Genomic DNA, 15,928 nt, shown 5'->3' on the forward strand with positions numbered 1-15,928 from the left:
AACCACACCAGCCCAGTGGGTGGACCTGTCTCCTAAGTGGGTGGGCCTGTGCCCCTGCCCAGTCATGTTAAATCGATATATTAGGCCCTTTTCATTTATTTAAAATGACAGATTTCCTTCTTTGAAATCAGTCAAATATTTTTAAATTGTTGCATGTTGTGTTTATATTTTTGTTCAGTAATAGGATGATCTCTGCTCACATGAAATCAGCTCCAGGTATCTGAGATGTAAGGCAGGCATGGTTTATTTACATTCAAATATTTGACAGTAAAGTAATAGGTTAAAGTCTCCAAGCCTGCAGTCGCCATAGCCTTTTACCACAGACACAACCCAGACCAGTCCTTTACCACAGACACAGCCCAGACCAGTCCTTTACCACAGACACAGCCCAGACCAGTCCTTTACCACAGACACAACCCAGACCAGTCCTTTACCAGACTCAGCCCAGACCAGTCCTTTACCACAGACACAACCCAGACCAGTCCTTTACCACAGACACAACCCAGACCAGTCCTTTAACACAGACACAACTACAGTTTGTCTCAGGACTTCCATATCTGACATCCTGAACCAGCTAGTCACATCCTGAACAAGCTAGCTACTCCTCCGGCCTCATATCTGGTAAGTCTCTGATGTAGGGCAGGACAGCATCGGTGTAGAACATCTCCAGCTTGGCCAGGGTGTCGTCCCAGAACACAGGGTCAAAGGTCACCGGGACAATGGCTGTTTCCTTCAGGGTGAACACCACTAGGTCAGCCTGGGTTAACCCTGTCACCGCCAGCTGGCACTGGATCTGGGTGAAATAGCTGTGGTCTGGCTTCAGATGGTACCTCCCCTGTAGAGAAATGAAAAATTGGGAAGTGCTGCTAGAATACACTAGTAGGTAGATCTTTATAGATTGAAGGTGCTCTTTGGTTAAGGGGTTGGTCACTAACTGGTCATCAAAAACAAGGGAGACCAAGACAAGGCATTCTTCAAATAATTAAAATGCCTTTATTATGATAGTATGTTTGAACAAAAATTAAATAAAGCTTGGTATAGCCCAAGTTAGGGGGTACAATGATACAACAAACAACATGTCTTAACTAACCTGTTCCCCCTCCTCCCCCTGGTCCTGTATCGTCAGGCAGAAGGCTGGGTCCTCTCTACAGGCCTGGGCTACAGTGTTCTGACGGTGCTTGTAGGGACACTTGACCTCTAGGCAGAGCAGCCGTTGGCCGGTCCTTTGGTCCTCTACGATGCCATCAGGACTGCCTGCTAGCCAGGGGCGCTGGGGGTCGATGAACAAGCCACACTCCTGCACCCTCACCGCCCGGCCCAGGGCCTTGCTCTTCAGGCTCTGATATCTGAGATAAAAAGAAATGAGATTGTACTTCATTACAGCCACAGAATACAACATTTAATACAACATTTAAAAACAATCGCAGAACAATTAAAGTAAATCCATAGATGGTACCTCCGCACGGCCTCGGCTTCCCGCTCAATGCCCCAGGTCATGGCGCGGGTCTTGACGTTGGAGCCACGACCTGTGATGGCGGCCAGGTAGGAAGCCGGCGGGGTCATGCTCTGGCCAGTAACGAAGCGACTATGGGCGAGTCGGTGAGCGACCGACGCTGTGATTCGGCTCTGACGCCAGGAGAACCAGCTGGGGTTCTCTCTCTGGCCCCGGGTCTGGAGCTCCACCGCCTCCACCTCTACTTTCTGACCTAACCCCAGGGGCAGTGCTTTGGGCCTGAGGGGAGAGACCATGGAGCTCCCCCCAACTTGGTTGGTCCTGGGGGGAGAGACCACAGGCTTACCCCTGACCTGGCTGCTCTTGTCAGGGCTATGACTATGCTGATGGGCCTCAGCTCTCTTCTCTGCGATGTCAGGATGATATCTGACAGTAGGGATGTTCCTTTTGACGTAACGTGTGTCTGTGGTCTTTTCTCCTGCTCCCCTGGCCTGGCTGGCCGGGGATCTGCTGATTTTATTCGATTTTATTTGATCCTGATTGGTCCTGGGGGGAGAGACCACAGGCTTACCCCTGACCTGGCTGCTCTTGTCAGGGCTATGACTATGCTGATGGGCCTCAGGTCTCTTCTGTGCGATGTCAGGATGATATCTGACAGTAGGGATATTCTTCTTGGCATAACGTGTGTCTGTGTTTGCTCCTGCTTCCCTGGCCTGGCTGGCCGTCGCTCTGCTGGTTCCTGAGTCCCCTAAGCCATTAGAGGGATTTAGGGTGGAACCTTTGTTGATATGCCTTTGTTTCGATGGGCTCTTTAAGGCTGAGCTGTCAGCGTGAGAGACATTTTTGCTTGTATTTCTGGGACTCATGGTTCCGTGAGTTTCAAGAAGTTAGTATTCTGTAAATTCAATACAAAAAAGAGGAGGTAAGATACTGTGGTATGTAAACCATTCCTATGTCCTATTCCTAGAGCTGGACATGCTGTGTGTGGCATGGTTTACTGTTCGTAATAAATTGCCATGTTTGTTGCAATTTTCAGTGGTGTATGAAGTCTGAGTTCAGCATGTGGGAAAGATCAGGGTCCAGAGATCATACCCATGTTTCCTAGTAAGTGGGTCGTATTTAAGAGTTCCCGACATGAACGCGGCATTAGGCTGGCTGCCACACACACAACCGTGTGAGCTCTTGGTCAGCTCAACTCTCTCTTTCTCCAGACTAGCTCAGCTCAGCCATCCACTCAACATCTTACATCAAATGCCCACTGCATTACCTCCCGAGAGAATTTTCTTTGGTTATTGTCGTGTATATTCCCCCCCAAGCCCGACATTGTGATGGCTCTCAAGGAACTACACTTGACTTTGTGCAAACTACAAACCGCATATCTGAGGCCGCATTTATTGTAGCTGGGGACGTTAATAAAGAAAATCTGAGGAAACTCTTCTGTGCTACACGCGGGGAGAACATGCTTGACCATTGTTACTTTCCCTTCCGGGGCGGCTACAAGGCCCTCCCCCGCCCTCCCATTGGCAAATCAGATCACACCTCCATGCTGCTCCTCCCTGCCTAAAGGCAGAAACTTAAGCAGGAAGCTTCAAGACTATTTTGATCAATCGAACAGGGAAATGTTCTGTCCTACTGTGACGATTAGAACTTATCCAAACCAAAAATCATGGATAGCTGGCAGCATTCGCACAAAACTGAAAGCACAAACCTCTGTATTTAACCACGGAAAAGTGACTGGGGACATGGACATGTACAAACAAACGTAAGGCAATCAATGAGGCAAAACGACAGTACATGGAAAAAGTGGAGTCGCAATTCAACGGCTCGGACAAGAGATGTTTGTGGTAGGGAAAGCCAGCCAAGTCGGGGACAGTGACGCTTCGCTCCCGGACAAGCTAAACACTTTCCTTGCCCACTTCGACGAAAACAACACTGAGTGCCACACGGTGTGAGGCCACACCGCTCACAAGGACTGTGTGCCGCATCATCATAGCATGTGCAGATCAGCTGGCTGGAGTGTTTACAGACATATTAAATCTCTCCTTATCCCAGTATGTTGTCCCAGCTTGCTTCAAGATGTCCACCATTGTTCCTGTACCCAAGAAAGTGAAGGTAACTGAACTAAATTACTATTGTCCCTTAGCACTCACTTCTGTCATCATGAAGTGCTTTGAGAGAATGGTTAAGGATCACCTCCACCTTACCCGACACCCTAGACCCACTACAATTTGCATACTGCCCCAACAGATCTACAGATGATGCAATCGCCATTGCACTGCACATGGCCCTATCCCACCTGGACAAGAGGAATACCTATGTAAGAATGCTGTTCATCGACTACAGCTCAGCCTTCAAGCTCATCACTAAGCTCAGGACCCTGGGCTTGAACCACTCCCTGTCCAACTGTGTCCTAGACTTCCTGGCAGTTCGACCCCAGGTGGTGAAGGTAGGCAACAACACCTCTGCCACGCTGATCCTCAACATGGAGGCCCCACAGGGGTGGATGCTCAGCCCCCTCCTGTACTCCCTGTTCACCCATGACTGCGTGGCCACGCACGTCTCCAAATAAATCATCAAGTTTGCTGACGACACAACAGGGAGGAGATGAGAGCCCTGGCGGAGTGCTGCCTGGAAACTAACCTCTGCCTCAACATCAACAAAACTAAGGAGCTGATCGTGGACTCCAGCAGAGAGCATGCCCCCATCCACATCGACAGGGCCACAGTGGAGAAGGTCAAAAGCTTAAATTCCTCTGTGTGCACATCACACCACAATAAATACCTAGGTGTCTGGCTATACTGTAAACTCTCCTTCCAGACTCATATTAAACATCTCCAATCCAAAATCAAATCTAGAATCGGCTTCCTATTTCGCATTCCTTCACTCACGCCGCCAAACTTACCCTAGTAAAACTGACTATCCTACCGATCCTCGACTTCGGCGATGTCATCTACAAAATAGCTTCCAACACTCTACTCAGCAAAATGGATGCAGTCTATCACAGTGCCATCCGTTTTGTTACCAAATCACCTTATACCACCCACCACTGCAACCTGTATGCTCTAGTCGGCTGGCCCTCGCTACATACTCGTCGCCAGACCCACTGGCTCCAGGTCATCTATAAGTCTATGCTAGGTAAATCTCCGCCTTATCTCAGTTCACTGGTCACGATAACAACACCCACCCGTAGCACACGTTCCAGCAGGTATATCTCACTGATCATCCCCAAAGCCAACACCTCATTTGGCCGCCTTTCCTTTCAGTTCTCTGCTGCCAGTGACTGGAACGAATTGCAAAAATCGCTGAATTTGGAGACTTTTATTTCCCTCAACAACTTTAAACATCAGCTATCTGAGCAGCTAACCGATCGCTGTAGCTGTACATAGTCCATCTGTAAATAGCCCACCCAATCTACCTACCTCATCCCCATACTGTTTTTATTTTATTTACTTTTCTGCTCTTTTGCACACCAGTATCTCTACTTGCATATCATCATCTGCTCATTTATCACGCCAGTGTTAATCTGCTAAATTGTAATTATTCGCTCCTATGGCCTATTTATTGCCTACCTCCTCATGCCTTTTGCACACACTGTATATAGACTTTCTTTTTTCTACTGTGTCATTGACTTGTTTATTGTGTTATTGGCTTGTTTATTTTTTACGCCATGTGTAACTCTGTGTTGTTGTCTGTGTCACACTGCTTTGCTTTATCTTGGCCAGGTCGCAGTTGCAAATGAGAACTTGTTCTCAACTAGCCTACCTGGTTAAATAAAGGTGAAATAAAAAAATAAAAAACTGAGGACGTGAAATGGTCCTTTCACACCGACAGTGTGGTGAAGAAGGCGCAACAATGCGTCTTTAACCTCAGGAGGCTGAAAAATTTCCTTGGCCCCTAAGACCATCACAAACTTCTACAGATAAACCATTGAGAGGATTCTGTCGGGAAATATCATAGCAAGGGTACTTAAAATGCACTGCACGCAACCGCAGGTCTCTCCAGACGGTGGTGCGGTCAGCCCAATGCATCCTCGGGAGCACACTGTCAGCCCTCCAGGACATCTACAGAACCCGGTGTCACAGGAAGGCTGAGAAGATTATCAAGTACCTCAGCCGCCACCCGAGCCACGGATGATCGGGTTCATGTCCGGGCTCTGGCTCTGCCACTCAAGGACATTCAGAGACTTGTCTCAAAGCCACTCCTAGGTTGTCAGTCGCTCGGTTCCAGCTTTGATGCAGCTGTACTGTCTCCACCTTCGAGATGGTAGCAGGGAGAACAGTCCCACCCGCTGAAAAACATCCCCACAGCATGATGCTGCAACCACCATGCTTCACCGTAGGGATGGTGCCAGGTTTCCTCCAGACGTGGTGCTTGGCATTCAGGCCAAAGAGTTTGATCTTGGTTTCATCAGACCAGAGACTCTTGTTTCTCATGGTCTGAGAGTCTTTAGGTGCCTTTTGGCAAACTCCAAGCAGGCTATCATGTGCCCTTTACTGAGGAGTGGCTTCTGTCTGGTCACTCTATCATAAAGGCCTGATTGGGGGAGTGCTGCAGAGATGGTTGTCCTTCTGGAAGGTTTTCCCATCTCCACAGAGGAACTCTAGAGCTCTGTCAGAGTGACCATCGGGTTCTTGGTCACTTCCATGAACAAGGCCCTTCTAGCCCGATTGCTCAGTTTAGCCAGGGGCAGCCAGCTCTAGGAAGAGTTTTGGTGGTTCCAAACTTCTTCCATTTAATAATGATGGGGGCCACTGTGTTCTTAGGGACCTTCAATGCTGCAGAAATGTTTTGGTACCCTTCCCCAGATCTGTGCCTCGACACAATCCTGTTTCAGAGCTCTACGGACAATTCCTTCGACCTCATAGTTCGGTTGGTGCTCTGACATGCACTGTCAACTGTGGGACCTTATATAGACAGGTGTGTGCCTTTCCAAATCATGTCCAATCGATTGAATTTACCACAGGTGGACTCCAATCAAGTTGTATAAGGGTGATCGATGCACCTGAGCTCAATTTCGAGTCTCATAGCAAAGGGTCTGAATACATATGTAAATAAGGTATTTCTGTTTTTTATTTTTAATACATTTGCTAAAATTACCTGTTTACCTCTACCTGTTTTTGCTTTTGCTTTGGGTATTGTGTCTAGATTGCTGAGGAAATTTATTTATTTAATCAATTTTAGAACAAGGCTGTAACAAAATGTGGAAAAAGTCAAGGGGCCTGAATACTTTCCGAATGGCACTGTAAGTATATACAGTTGAACTCGGAAGTTTGTTTTTCAACCACTCCACAAACTTCTTGTTAACAAACTATAGTTTTGGCAAGTCGGATAGGACAACTACTTTGTGCATGACAAGTAATTTTTCCAACAATTGTTTACAGACAGATTAATTCACTTATAATTCACAAGTTGACTGTGCCTTTAAAGAGCTTGGAAAATTCCAGAAAATTATGTCATGGCTTTAAAAGCTTCTGATAGGCTAATTGACATAATTTGAGTCAATTGGAGGTGTACCTGTGGATGTATTTCAAGGCCTACCTTCAAACTCACTGCCTCTTTGCTTGACAACATGGGAAAATCCAAATAACTCAGCCAAAACCTCAGAAAAATGTGTAGACCTCCACAAGTCTGGTGCATACTTGGGAGCAATTTCCAAATGCCTGAAGGTATCACGTTCATCTGTACAAACAATAGTATGCAAGTATAAACACCATGGGACCACGCAGCCATCATACCGCTCAGGAAGGAGACGAGTTCTGTCTCCCAGAGATGAACGCACTTTGGTGTGAAAAGTGCAAATCAATCCCAGAACAACAGCAAAGGACCTTGTGAGGATGCTGGAGGAAACAGGTACAAAAGTATCTATATCTACAGTAAAACGAGTCCTATATCGACATAACCTGAAAGGCCGCTCAGCAAGGAAGAAGCCACTGCTCCAAAACCACCATAGAAAAGCCATACAATGGTTTGCAACTGCACATGGGGACAAAGATTGTACTTTTTGGAGAAATGTCCTCTGATCTGATGAAAACAAAATAGTTCTGTTTGGCCATAATGACCATCGTTATGTTTGGACGCAAAAGGCGGATGCTTGCAAGCCGAAGAACACCATCCCAACCGTGAAGCACGGTGGTGGCAGCATCATGTTGTGGGGGTGCTTTGCTGCAGGAGGGACTGGTGCACTTCACAAAATAGATTATGTGGATATATTGAAGCAACATCTCAAGACATCAGTCAAGAAGTTAAAGCTTGGTTGCAAATGGGTCTTCCAAATGGACAATGACCTCAAGCATACTTCCAAAGTTGTGTCAAAATGGCTTAAGGACAACAAAGTCAAGGTATTGGAGTGGCCATCACAAAGCCCTAATGACCTCAACCCTATAGAACATTTGTGGGCAGAACTGAAAAAGCGTGTGTGAGTAAGGAGGCCTACAAACCAGATACAGTTACACCATCTCTGTCAGGAGGAATGGGACAAAATTCCCCCAACTTATTGTGGAAAGCTTGTGGAAGGCTACCTGAAACGTTTGACCCAAGTTAAACAATTTGAAGGCAATGCTACCAAATACTAATTGAGTGTATGTAAACTTCTGACCCACTGGAAATGTGATGAAAGAAATAAAAGCTGAAATAAATCACTTTTTACTATTATTCTGACATTTCACATTCTTAAAATAAAGTGGTGATCCTAACTGACCTAAAACAGGTAATTTTTACTAAGATTAAACGTTAAGATTAAAGATTAAACGTTAGGAATTGTGAGAAACTGCGTTTAAATGTATTTGGCTAAGGTGTATGTAAACTTCCGACTTCAACTGTAATGTATTCTATGGCTCATCCTATACATCTACTGCTGTACACACATTTTCTATTCACATACTGTCCATACACACCCTTCACATACTTATATATTTATATTCCTGACTCTGGTCCAGAAGAAAATGTTCTGCAATCCTACACTATTAGAAAAAATGGTTCCAAAAGGGTTATTCCGCTGTCCCCATAGGATAACCCTTTTTGGTTTCAAGTAGAGCTCTTTTGGGTTCCATGTAGAACCCTCTGTGGAAAGGGTTCTACATACAACCCAACGGGGTTCTACCTGGAACCAAAAAGGTTCTCATATGGGGACAGCCGAAGAACCCTTTTAGGTTTTTGGCCGTTTCAAACGAATAGTTTTAGAAAGAATACAGCAGACCTATGTCAATAGGCTATACGGTCGTATAAACGGAGGACATCATTGTCCTACTCTATTTTTCTATTAAATTACAGGCAATAATGGTATTGCGTAAAATATTTGTTTCGCTTACCGGATGAAGTTCTGTCTAGTCTCGTGCTGTGTATGAAAGTGAAACTGGTTCTAAGGTGGAATTGAATATCTACTACGTGACTCACTTTCTCATGACAAGCACGTCAGATTCATCCTGTTGGCTTGCTGCTGCTGTGTGTGTCTGTGTTTTTGTGTATCGAACTTGTCTAGTGTCAGTTGTCGCCTTAATGACAACTGGGAACTCGGGAAAAAACGAGCTCCGATTGGGAAAAATTGTTTTGAGAGGTCTTTCAACTCGGACTTCCAAGTCGGAAACTCTGCCATCTTTCTGAGCTCCGACTTTCTGAAGTCATCGTTTGACCTCGTTTTTTTCTGAGTTCCAAGTAGTCTTGAAAGCACCAAGTGAGATAAAATAGCCCATACATTCTACAGACCCTACTGAGTATTCGCTGCAATACTTTGTGTGGCACCCAGAATAGTTTTTAATCTATAAACCAATATGTAATATATGTACATTGATCCGCATTGGGGTCATTTATTTGACATTTGAACATGTTTTAAAACCCAAATGTCACTTAAATAGGAACAAATATTGATCATTGTTAATGTTTAGACAATTATTTGTTATATATCATGAACAAATACAGGTTTTTGACACCTTTCTACTATTACGTCGGGGGACTTTTATTTTGAAAATCTCTGAAATTCCGTGACCCAGAAGTACTTTTTTGTGTTTCTGACGAGACGCTGATTGTTACGCAGTTGTTTTTTTTTTTAGCTAGCAGCTTCCTTCCTTGATGAATTTGGAGATTCGTTGTGCTAGTGTTTTTGTAATGCCGAAACAATTATAAGGCGCCGATATACGGCATTTTTGGTTCAGAGCAAGCAACTGGATATCAGCTGGTTCTTTTTTGATCCATTTTTAAAAAAACTGTACCCGCAGCTAGGAAGGCTCATTCATTCAGTGTGACAAGCAGCATGGCGTCCAGTGGCGGTTCAACAACAACTGTCGGAGATATTGAGGAGGACGCTTCTCAGCTACTTTTCCCCAAAGGTTTGTATCCAAATGTATTTATGTTAACTAGATTGAATATAACGATTTACTTAAGGTAGTTATTGTCCTACTCTACTTTTCTAACTAACTATATTCCAAATTATAAACTGGGTGGTTTGAGCCCGGAATTCTGGTATTTCAGACCGTATACCACTGGTATTTTTACTGCTCTAATTACGTTGGTAACCAGTTTTTACAATAGCAGTAAGGCTCCTCGAGAGGTTGATGATTAATGGCCAATATTCCACGGCTAAGGGCTGTTCTTAAACACGACGCAACGCGGAGTGCCTGTACACAGCGCTTAGCCATGGTATATTGGCAATAAATCACCAACCCAGAGGAGCCTTATTGCTATTATAAACTGGTTATCAACGTAATTAGAGCAATACAAATACCCGTTTTTACTGCCCTAAGCCGTGGTATATTGGCCATAATCCACACCCCCTCAGGCCTTATGGCTTAATTAAAACCCACCCCTCCCCTGCGTTGTTCAGAGTTCGAGAACGCGGAGACACTTCTAAACTCTGAGGTACACATGCTCCTGGAGCATCGCAAGCAGCAGAACGAGAGTGCAGAGGACGAACAAGAGCTATCTGAGGTCTTCATGAAAACTCTGAATTATACTGCACGTTTCAGCCGGTTCAAAAACAGAGAAACTATCGCCAGTGTTCGCAGGTCAGTATAACTGTTGTCACTATCAAAAATAAAAGTCAATGTACATTTATATGGTGGTGAATGTTTTCATTAACTTTTCATGTTGACTGAAATTATTGTCCTGTATCCCACAGCTTGCTCTTGCAGAAGAAGCTGCATAAGTTTGAGTTAGCCAGTTTGGCCAACCTTTGTCCTGAAGCAGCGGAGGAGGCCAAAGCCCTCATCCCTAGGTAAGACCTGCTGTTACTGTCTCCTCACTTATTGCCATATTCAGCCCTCTAAACCAGTGGTTCCCAAACTGGGGGGGGGGGGGGGGGGGGGGGGGGGGGGAAGAGTCCAGTTTTCAACTTACTCTAGAAAGTGCACAAGGTGCCATTTTGAAGGTGGGTAGTGCATCATCAGTTCCTCTTGTCATGTCAGTCATTGCATACCTTAGAGAGCTATTTATAACTTGTCAAGAATGTCCAGATCAACTATCCCATGTCAGTTAACTTTTTAAAACGTGTTTTTTTTTTTTGCTTAAATATCTTGTAATGTTTGAGTCACTCATATCACATGAATACACATTAGAAAGGGCAAAATGTAATGAATTTGAAGAAAATTAGCTTTAAAACAGCAACATTTTCTCTGCACCCCATGACAAAATGTGTACAATTGCAGGAATGAAGCTTTAAACCTTCAACATGTTCTCTCTGCCAACAAGAGGGTTGTGAACAGTTTGTGTCACGAACAGAGCTTGTGCCCCTAGAAATAGATGTGGTGCTTACGCAGGGGGGCGTGGGGTGTTCCCCAATGCTGGAAGGAGGGCCTGAGTGAAAAACTTTAGAAACCCCTGCTCTAACCCAGACTCTAAACCTTGTCTCTGATTGGGTAGCAGTCGGCTCTTGACCAGGAAATCGGACTTAAACGTTTGGTATAACCAAACTGTGTGGCAGGTAGCCTAGTGGTTAGAGCATTTGGCCAGGAACTAAAAGGTGGCTGGATAAAATCCCAGAGCTGACAAGGTGAAAATCTGTCGTTCTGCCCGTGAACAAGGCAGTTAACCCACTGCTCCCCGGTAGGCCTTCATTGTAAATAAGAATTTGTTCTTAACTGACTTGCCTAGTTAAATAAAGGTTACATTTAGTGACAGTAGTTGTGCTGTTTTGTTCTGAAACCTGTTTTTTCTCTCTGCAGCGTGGAGGGGCGATTTGAGGATGAGGAGCTCCAGCAAATCCTTGATGACATTCAGACCAAGAGAAGTTTCCAGTACTGAGGACAATTCCTCATCTGGCCTATTCTAACCTAAACCCATTATGCCAGAATATACTGGTCTCCGATACTCACCCAGAAGGACACTGAGTACCAAATGACACCCTATTCACTATTATAGTGCACTGCTTTTGTCTGTTCTCCCCAGGATGGGTACCTCCAGATCAGACTTTTTTTGTGGGGGGGTTAACAGATGTACATTCATTATATCCATTTTGAAGACCATACCAAGCTAGGATGAATACATACATTCCTAAATGTAAATACTTTTCAAATAAACCTCTGAAATACTTTTCATAGCAATTTGTTTTATTTTCATTTCGCTGCTATACAAAGTGGTTGTTCACTTCATCTTGTCAAATGCAATCCACATTTTCTCAAATGAATGCCATCGTATGAAACGGTACATAGTTGGATATTGCTGGTAGAGAATTTTTTTATGAAAAGAGTCCCAGTGACACCACAGACTATTTCACAGTAATTGTCTCCAAGTTAGGACATGTCAGTCAGGTTTATTTGCACTCATTACTTTCTCAGACATTGCAGAAAGCCATCTGACAAGCCTTCGTTCTGTCCCAAATGGCAGCTTATTCCCTTTAGGCCCTGGCAGAAGTAGTGCACTATATAAGGAATAGGGTGTCATTTGGGGGACACCCCATAAGCCACTCACACAGTAAAGAGCCGCCTCTTGTCCGTCCAGGGCCTCAGGCAGCACACTGCAGGAGGTAGCAGCCATCCTCAGTGTTCTTCCCATAGAACCTTTTCTCATACTCCATCAGCTACCTCCAAAATACAGCGTTGGATCGGTTGTGAGGTCTGTATTCCAGGATCCACTCCTGGGCCTGGTGCAGTGATACACCCCCCCCCCCCCCTCATTCATCATTGGTAAGCTATGATCAGGGTAGGAGTATGGCTTCAGCCTGCAGTGCACTACACCAGTGTACTACCTGACTGGTTGTTATGGATACACTGCGACAACAGTGAGTGGCAGGCCAAAAGGGCGTGAGGCTGGTTCACAATAGGTACCTGGAGACGCTGCCTCCCCCCGTACAGAGGACAGGGGTGCTCTGCTGTGGTGCTGACTATCAGTTATGTTCCTCCTGGGGATACTGGTGGGCTTGAAGACTGCATCCACACTACACAGAGACGTGGTGATCTGGGCGACTGACATGGGTAATGGACATTGACAGCTTTCTGGCTGGCTCACTGCAACAGAGAAACAAGATTCAATTGTAAAAAGATGCAAACAAGTCTTTAGTTCAGTACAGCACAAACGTGAATATCTTTACTTAATTGCGATTTGACTTACTTACCAGAAAAGAAGATCCTATGTACAGTTGAAGTCAGATTTTTACATACACTTAGGTTGGAGTCATTAAAACATGTTTTTCAACCACTCCACAAATTTCTTGTGAAGTTTTGGCAAGTCTGTTAGGAGATCTACTTTGTGCATGACAAGTAATTTTCCAACAATTGTTTACAGACAGATTATTTCACTTATAATTCACTGTATCACAATTCCAGCGGGTCAGAAGTTTACATACAGTAAGTTGACTGTGCCTTTAAACAGCTTGGAAAATTCCAGAAAATTATGTCATCGCTTGAGAAGCTTCTGATAGGCTAATTGACATAATTTGAGTCAATTGGAGGTGCACCTGTGGATGTACACTGCTCAAAAGAATAAAGGGAACACTTAAACAACATAATGTAACTTCAAGTCAATCACACTTCTGTGAAATCAAACTGTCCACTTAGGAAGCAACACTGATTGACAAAAAATTTCACATGCTGTTGTGCAAATGGAATAGACAAAAGGTGGAAATTATAGGCAATTAGCAAGACACCCCCCAAAACAGGAGTGATTCTGTAGGTGGTGACCACAGACCACTTCTCAGTTCCTATGCTTCCTGGCTGATGTTTTGGTCACTTTTGAATGCTGGCGGTGCTCTCACTCTAGTGGTAGCATGAGACGGAGTCTACAACCCACACATGTGGCTCAGGTAGTGCAGTTCATCCAGGATGGCACATCAATGCGAACTGTGGCAAAAAGGTTTGCTGTGTCTGTCAGCGTAGTGTCCAGAGCATGCAGGCGCTACCAGGAGACAGGCCAGTACATCAGGAGACGTGGAGGAGGCCGTAGGAGGGCAACAACCCAGCAGCAGGACCGGTACCTCCGCCTTAGTGCAAGGAGGTGCACTGCCAGAGCCCTGCAAAATGACCTCCAGCAGGCCACAAATGTGCATGTGTCTGCTCAAACGGTCAGAAACAGACTCCATGATATGTACAAACTATAGTACGCAAGTATAAACACCATGGGACCATGCAGCTGCCAAGCCGCTCAGGAAGGAGATGCGTTCTGTCCTAGAGATGAACGTACTTTGGTGCGAAAAGTGCAAATCAATCCCAGAAAAACAGCAAAGCACCTTGTGAAGATGCTGGATGAAACAGGTACAAAAGTATCTATATCCAAAGTAAAAGGAGACCTATATCAACATAACCTGAAAGACTGCTCAGCAAGGAAGAAGCCACTGCTCCTAAACCGCCATAAAAAGCCAGACTACGGTTTGCAACTGCACATGGGGACAAAGATTGTACTTTTTGGAGAAATGTCCTCTGGTCTGATGAAACAAAAATAGAACTGTTTGGCCATAATGACCATTGTTATGTTTGGAGGAAAAAGGCGGATGCTTGCAGGTCGAAGAACACCATCCCAACCATGAAGCACAGGAGTGACTGCGTCATGTTGTGGGGGTGCTTTGCAGCAGGAGGGACTGGTGCACTTCACAAAATAGATGGCATCATGTGGATGGAAGATTATCTGGATATAATGAAGCAACAGCTCAAGACATCAGTCAGGAAGTTAAAGCTTGGTCGCAAATGGGTCTTTCAAATGGACAATGACCCCAAGCATACTTCCAAAGTTGTGGCAAAATGGCTTAAGGACAAAAAAGTCAAGGTATTGGAGTGGCCATCACAAAGCCCTAATGACCTCAATCCTATAGAAAATGTGTGGGGCATAACTGAAAAAGTGTGTGCGAGCAAGGAGGTCTACAAACCTGACTCAGTTACACCAGCTCTTGTAAGGAGGAATGGGACAAAATTCACCCACCTTATTGTGGGAAGCTTGTGGAAGGCTACCTGAAACGTTTGACCCAAGTTAAACACTTTAAAAGCAATGCTGCCAAATACTAATTGAGTGTATGTAAACTTCTGACTCGCTGGAAATGTGATGAAAGAAATAAAAGCTGAAATAAATCACTCTACTATTATTCTGACATTTCACATTCCTAAAATAAAGTGGTGATCCTAACTGACCTAAGACAGGTAATTTTTACTAGGATTAAATGTCAGGAATTGTTCAACTGAGTTTAGTTGAACATTAATCAGTTTGTGTGTGTGTGCTGCGGGGTTGAAGCTACGAACCCATAGGCTTGGCTCTCTCATCACTTCCAGGCTTTTGGGAGGGTGGACAATGAGCCTGTCATAGCAGATGTAAGCAATGTACCCACGCACTCTGGCAGCTTTCTTGGCTGGGATAAGTTCTTTCCTCTTCTGGCGCACAGCTGTAGGATAGCCCTTGTATAGGAAGATGTACATTCCTCTCAAGGTCTTGGCTCTTTCCAGAACAGCTACCTTGTCCTTGAACCTCAGGAACTTGACCACTATCGGCCTGGGCCGGTGGTGGGTTTTCCAGTCCTGTGGTCTTTGTCATGGTAACAACATAGGTTACCCTGTTACTTCTCGCAGTTCAAGACATGACATGTCACAGGGAAGCCTGGAAACAACAACAAACAGCAGAGATCTAGACAGCAACAAGCCCGGGACAATCCGCGGTTCTAGCCACAATGGCTAACCGTGTCGCGGGCTGTTTTCAAGCCCTCAAGAAAACCCAGCAAGCTTGTGTGATAGGAAAACTACCTATTTACTTGCTTAGTTTGATATTAATAGTTAGCAATTAATACTTAACAAATAGGACATTTCTGTTCTGTTTAATTCTGTGTTTCTGTAAAGAGATGGTTTCCACTCTAGCTTCCTGCAGTTAGTCTGCTAGAGATGGCTTGAGCTGACAATGACTGGTGATAAAACCTAAACGCTGGCATTCCATAGACAAGATGTGGTGTGTGACCCGAGATAGAGAGAGCCTGGAAGAGTTTAGAACAATGCCTCATTGTCTCACCTACCTGGCATCTGGGAAACTAAGCCGGGTTGGGGGTGAAACACCATCCTGTGTAGACAACCAAGGTGGCTT

At 44.9% G+C, this 15,928-nt stretch overlaps 2 protein-coding genes and 1 pseudogene across 3 annotated transcripts; 1 reads left to right on the forward strand and 2 right to left on the reverse strand.

Moving 5' to 3' along the window:
* Window positions 1-226: 226 nt before the first annotated feature.
* On the reverse strand, window positions 227-9,134 carry LOC129822245 (uncharacterized). 2 transcript variants are annotated; one of them, XM_055880355.1, is made up of 4 exons: window positions 8,846-9,134; window positions 1,457-2,348; window positions 1,091-1,346; window positions 227-835 (listed from the first exon to the last, which is right to left on the reverse strand). In XM_055880355.1, the coding sequence occupies exons 2-4, from the start codon at window positions 2,317-2,319 to the stop codon at window positions 599-601; spliced, it is 1,356 nt and encodes a 451-aa protein (XP_055736330.1). In that variant the 5' UTR covers window positions 2,320-2,348; window positions 8,846-9,134; the 3' UTR covers window positions 227-598. The 2 variants fall into 2 exon arrangements, with proteins under 2 accessions (XP_055736330.1, XP_055736331.1); XM_055880356.1 differs by having other exon boundaries at window positions 8,761-8,849.
* A 321-nt stretch (window positions 9,135-9,455) lies between these two features.
* LOC129822247 (DNA-directed RNA polymerase II subunit RPB4-like) lies at window positions 9,456-11,971 on the forward strand. The gene is made up of 4 exons (XM_055880358.1): window positions 9,456-9,774; window positions 10,269-10,449; window positions 10,563-10,658; window positions 11,605-11,971. Exons 1-4 carry the CDS (start codon window positions 9,699-9,701, stop codon window positions 11,681-11,683), a joined length of 432 nt encoding a protein of 143 aa, XP_055736333.1. The 5' UTR covers window positions 9,456-9,698; the 3' UTR covers window positions 11,684-11,971.
* Window positions 11,972-12,181: 210 nt separating this feature from the next.
* LOC129822513 (dual specificity protein phosphatase 14-like) lies at window positions 12,182-15,276 on the reverse strand (annotated as a pseudogene).
* Window positions 15,277-15,928: the final 652 nt, after the last annotated feature.

This window comes from Salvelinus fontinalis, chromosome 24, assembly GCF_029448725.1.
Source record: "Salvelinus fontinalis isolate EN_2023a chromosome 24, ASM2944872v1, whole genome shotgun sequence".
Taxonomy (NCBI): Eukaryota; Metazoa; Chordata; class Actinopteri; order Salmoniformes; family Salmonidae; genus Salvelinus; species Salvelinus fontinalis.

Bases quoted from the DNA above. Each gene is read 5' to 3' on its own strand.
- LOC129822245 (XM_055880355.1), bottom strand. From the start codon at position 2,319: ATGAGTCCCAGAAATACAAGCAAAAATGTCTCTCACGCTGACAGCTCA. The intron at 1,347-1,456 runs GTACCATCTATG...TTTTTATCTCAG, and splicing joins GAAGCCGAGGCCGTGCGGAG to ATATCAGAGCCTGAAGAGCA. The intron at 836-1,090 runs GTTAGTTAAGAC...ATTTCTCTACAG, and splicing joins AGGGGGAGGAGGGGGAACAG to GGGAGGTACCATCTGAAGCC.
- LOC129822247 (XM_055880358.1), top strand. From the start codon at position 9,699: ATGGCGTCCAGTGGCGGTTCAACAACAACTGTCGGAGATATTGAGGAG. The intron at 9,775-10,268 runs GTTTGTATCCAA...TGCGTTGTTCAG, and splicing joins TCAGCTACTTTTCCCCAAAG to AGTTCGAGAACGCGGAGACA. The intron at 10,659-11,604 runs GTAAGACCTGCT...TTCTCTCTGCAG, and splicing joins GCCAAAGCCCTCATCCCTAG to CGTGGAGGGGCGATTTGAGG.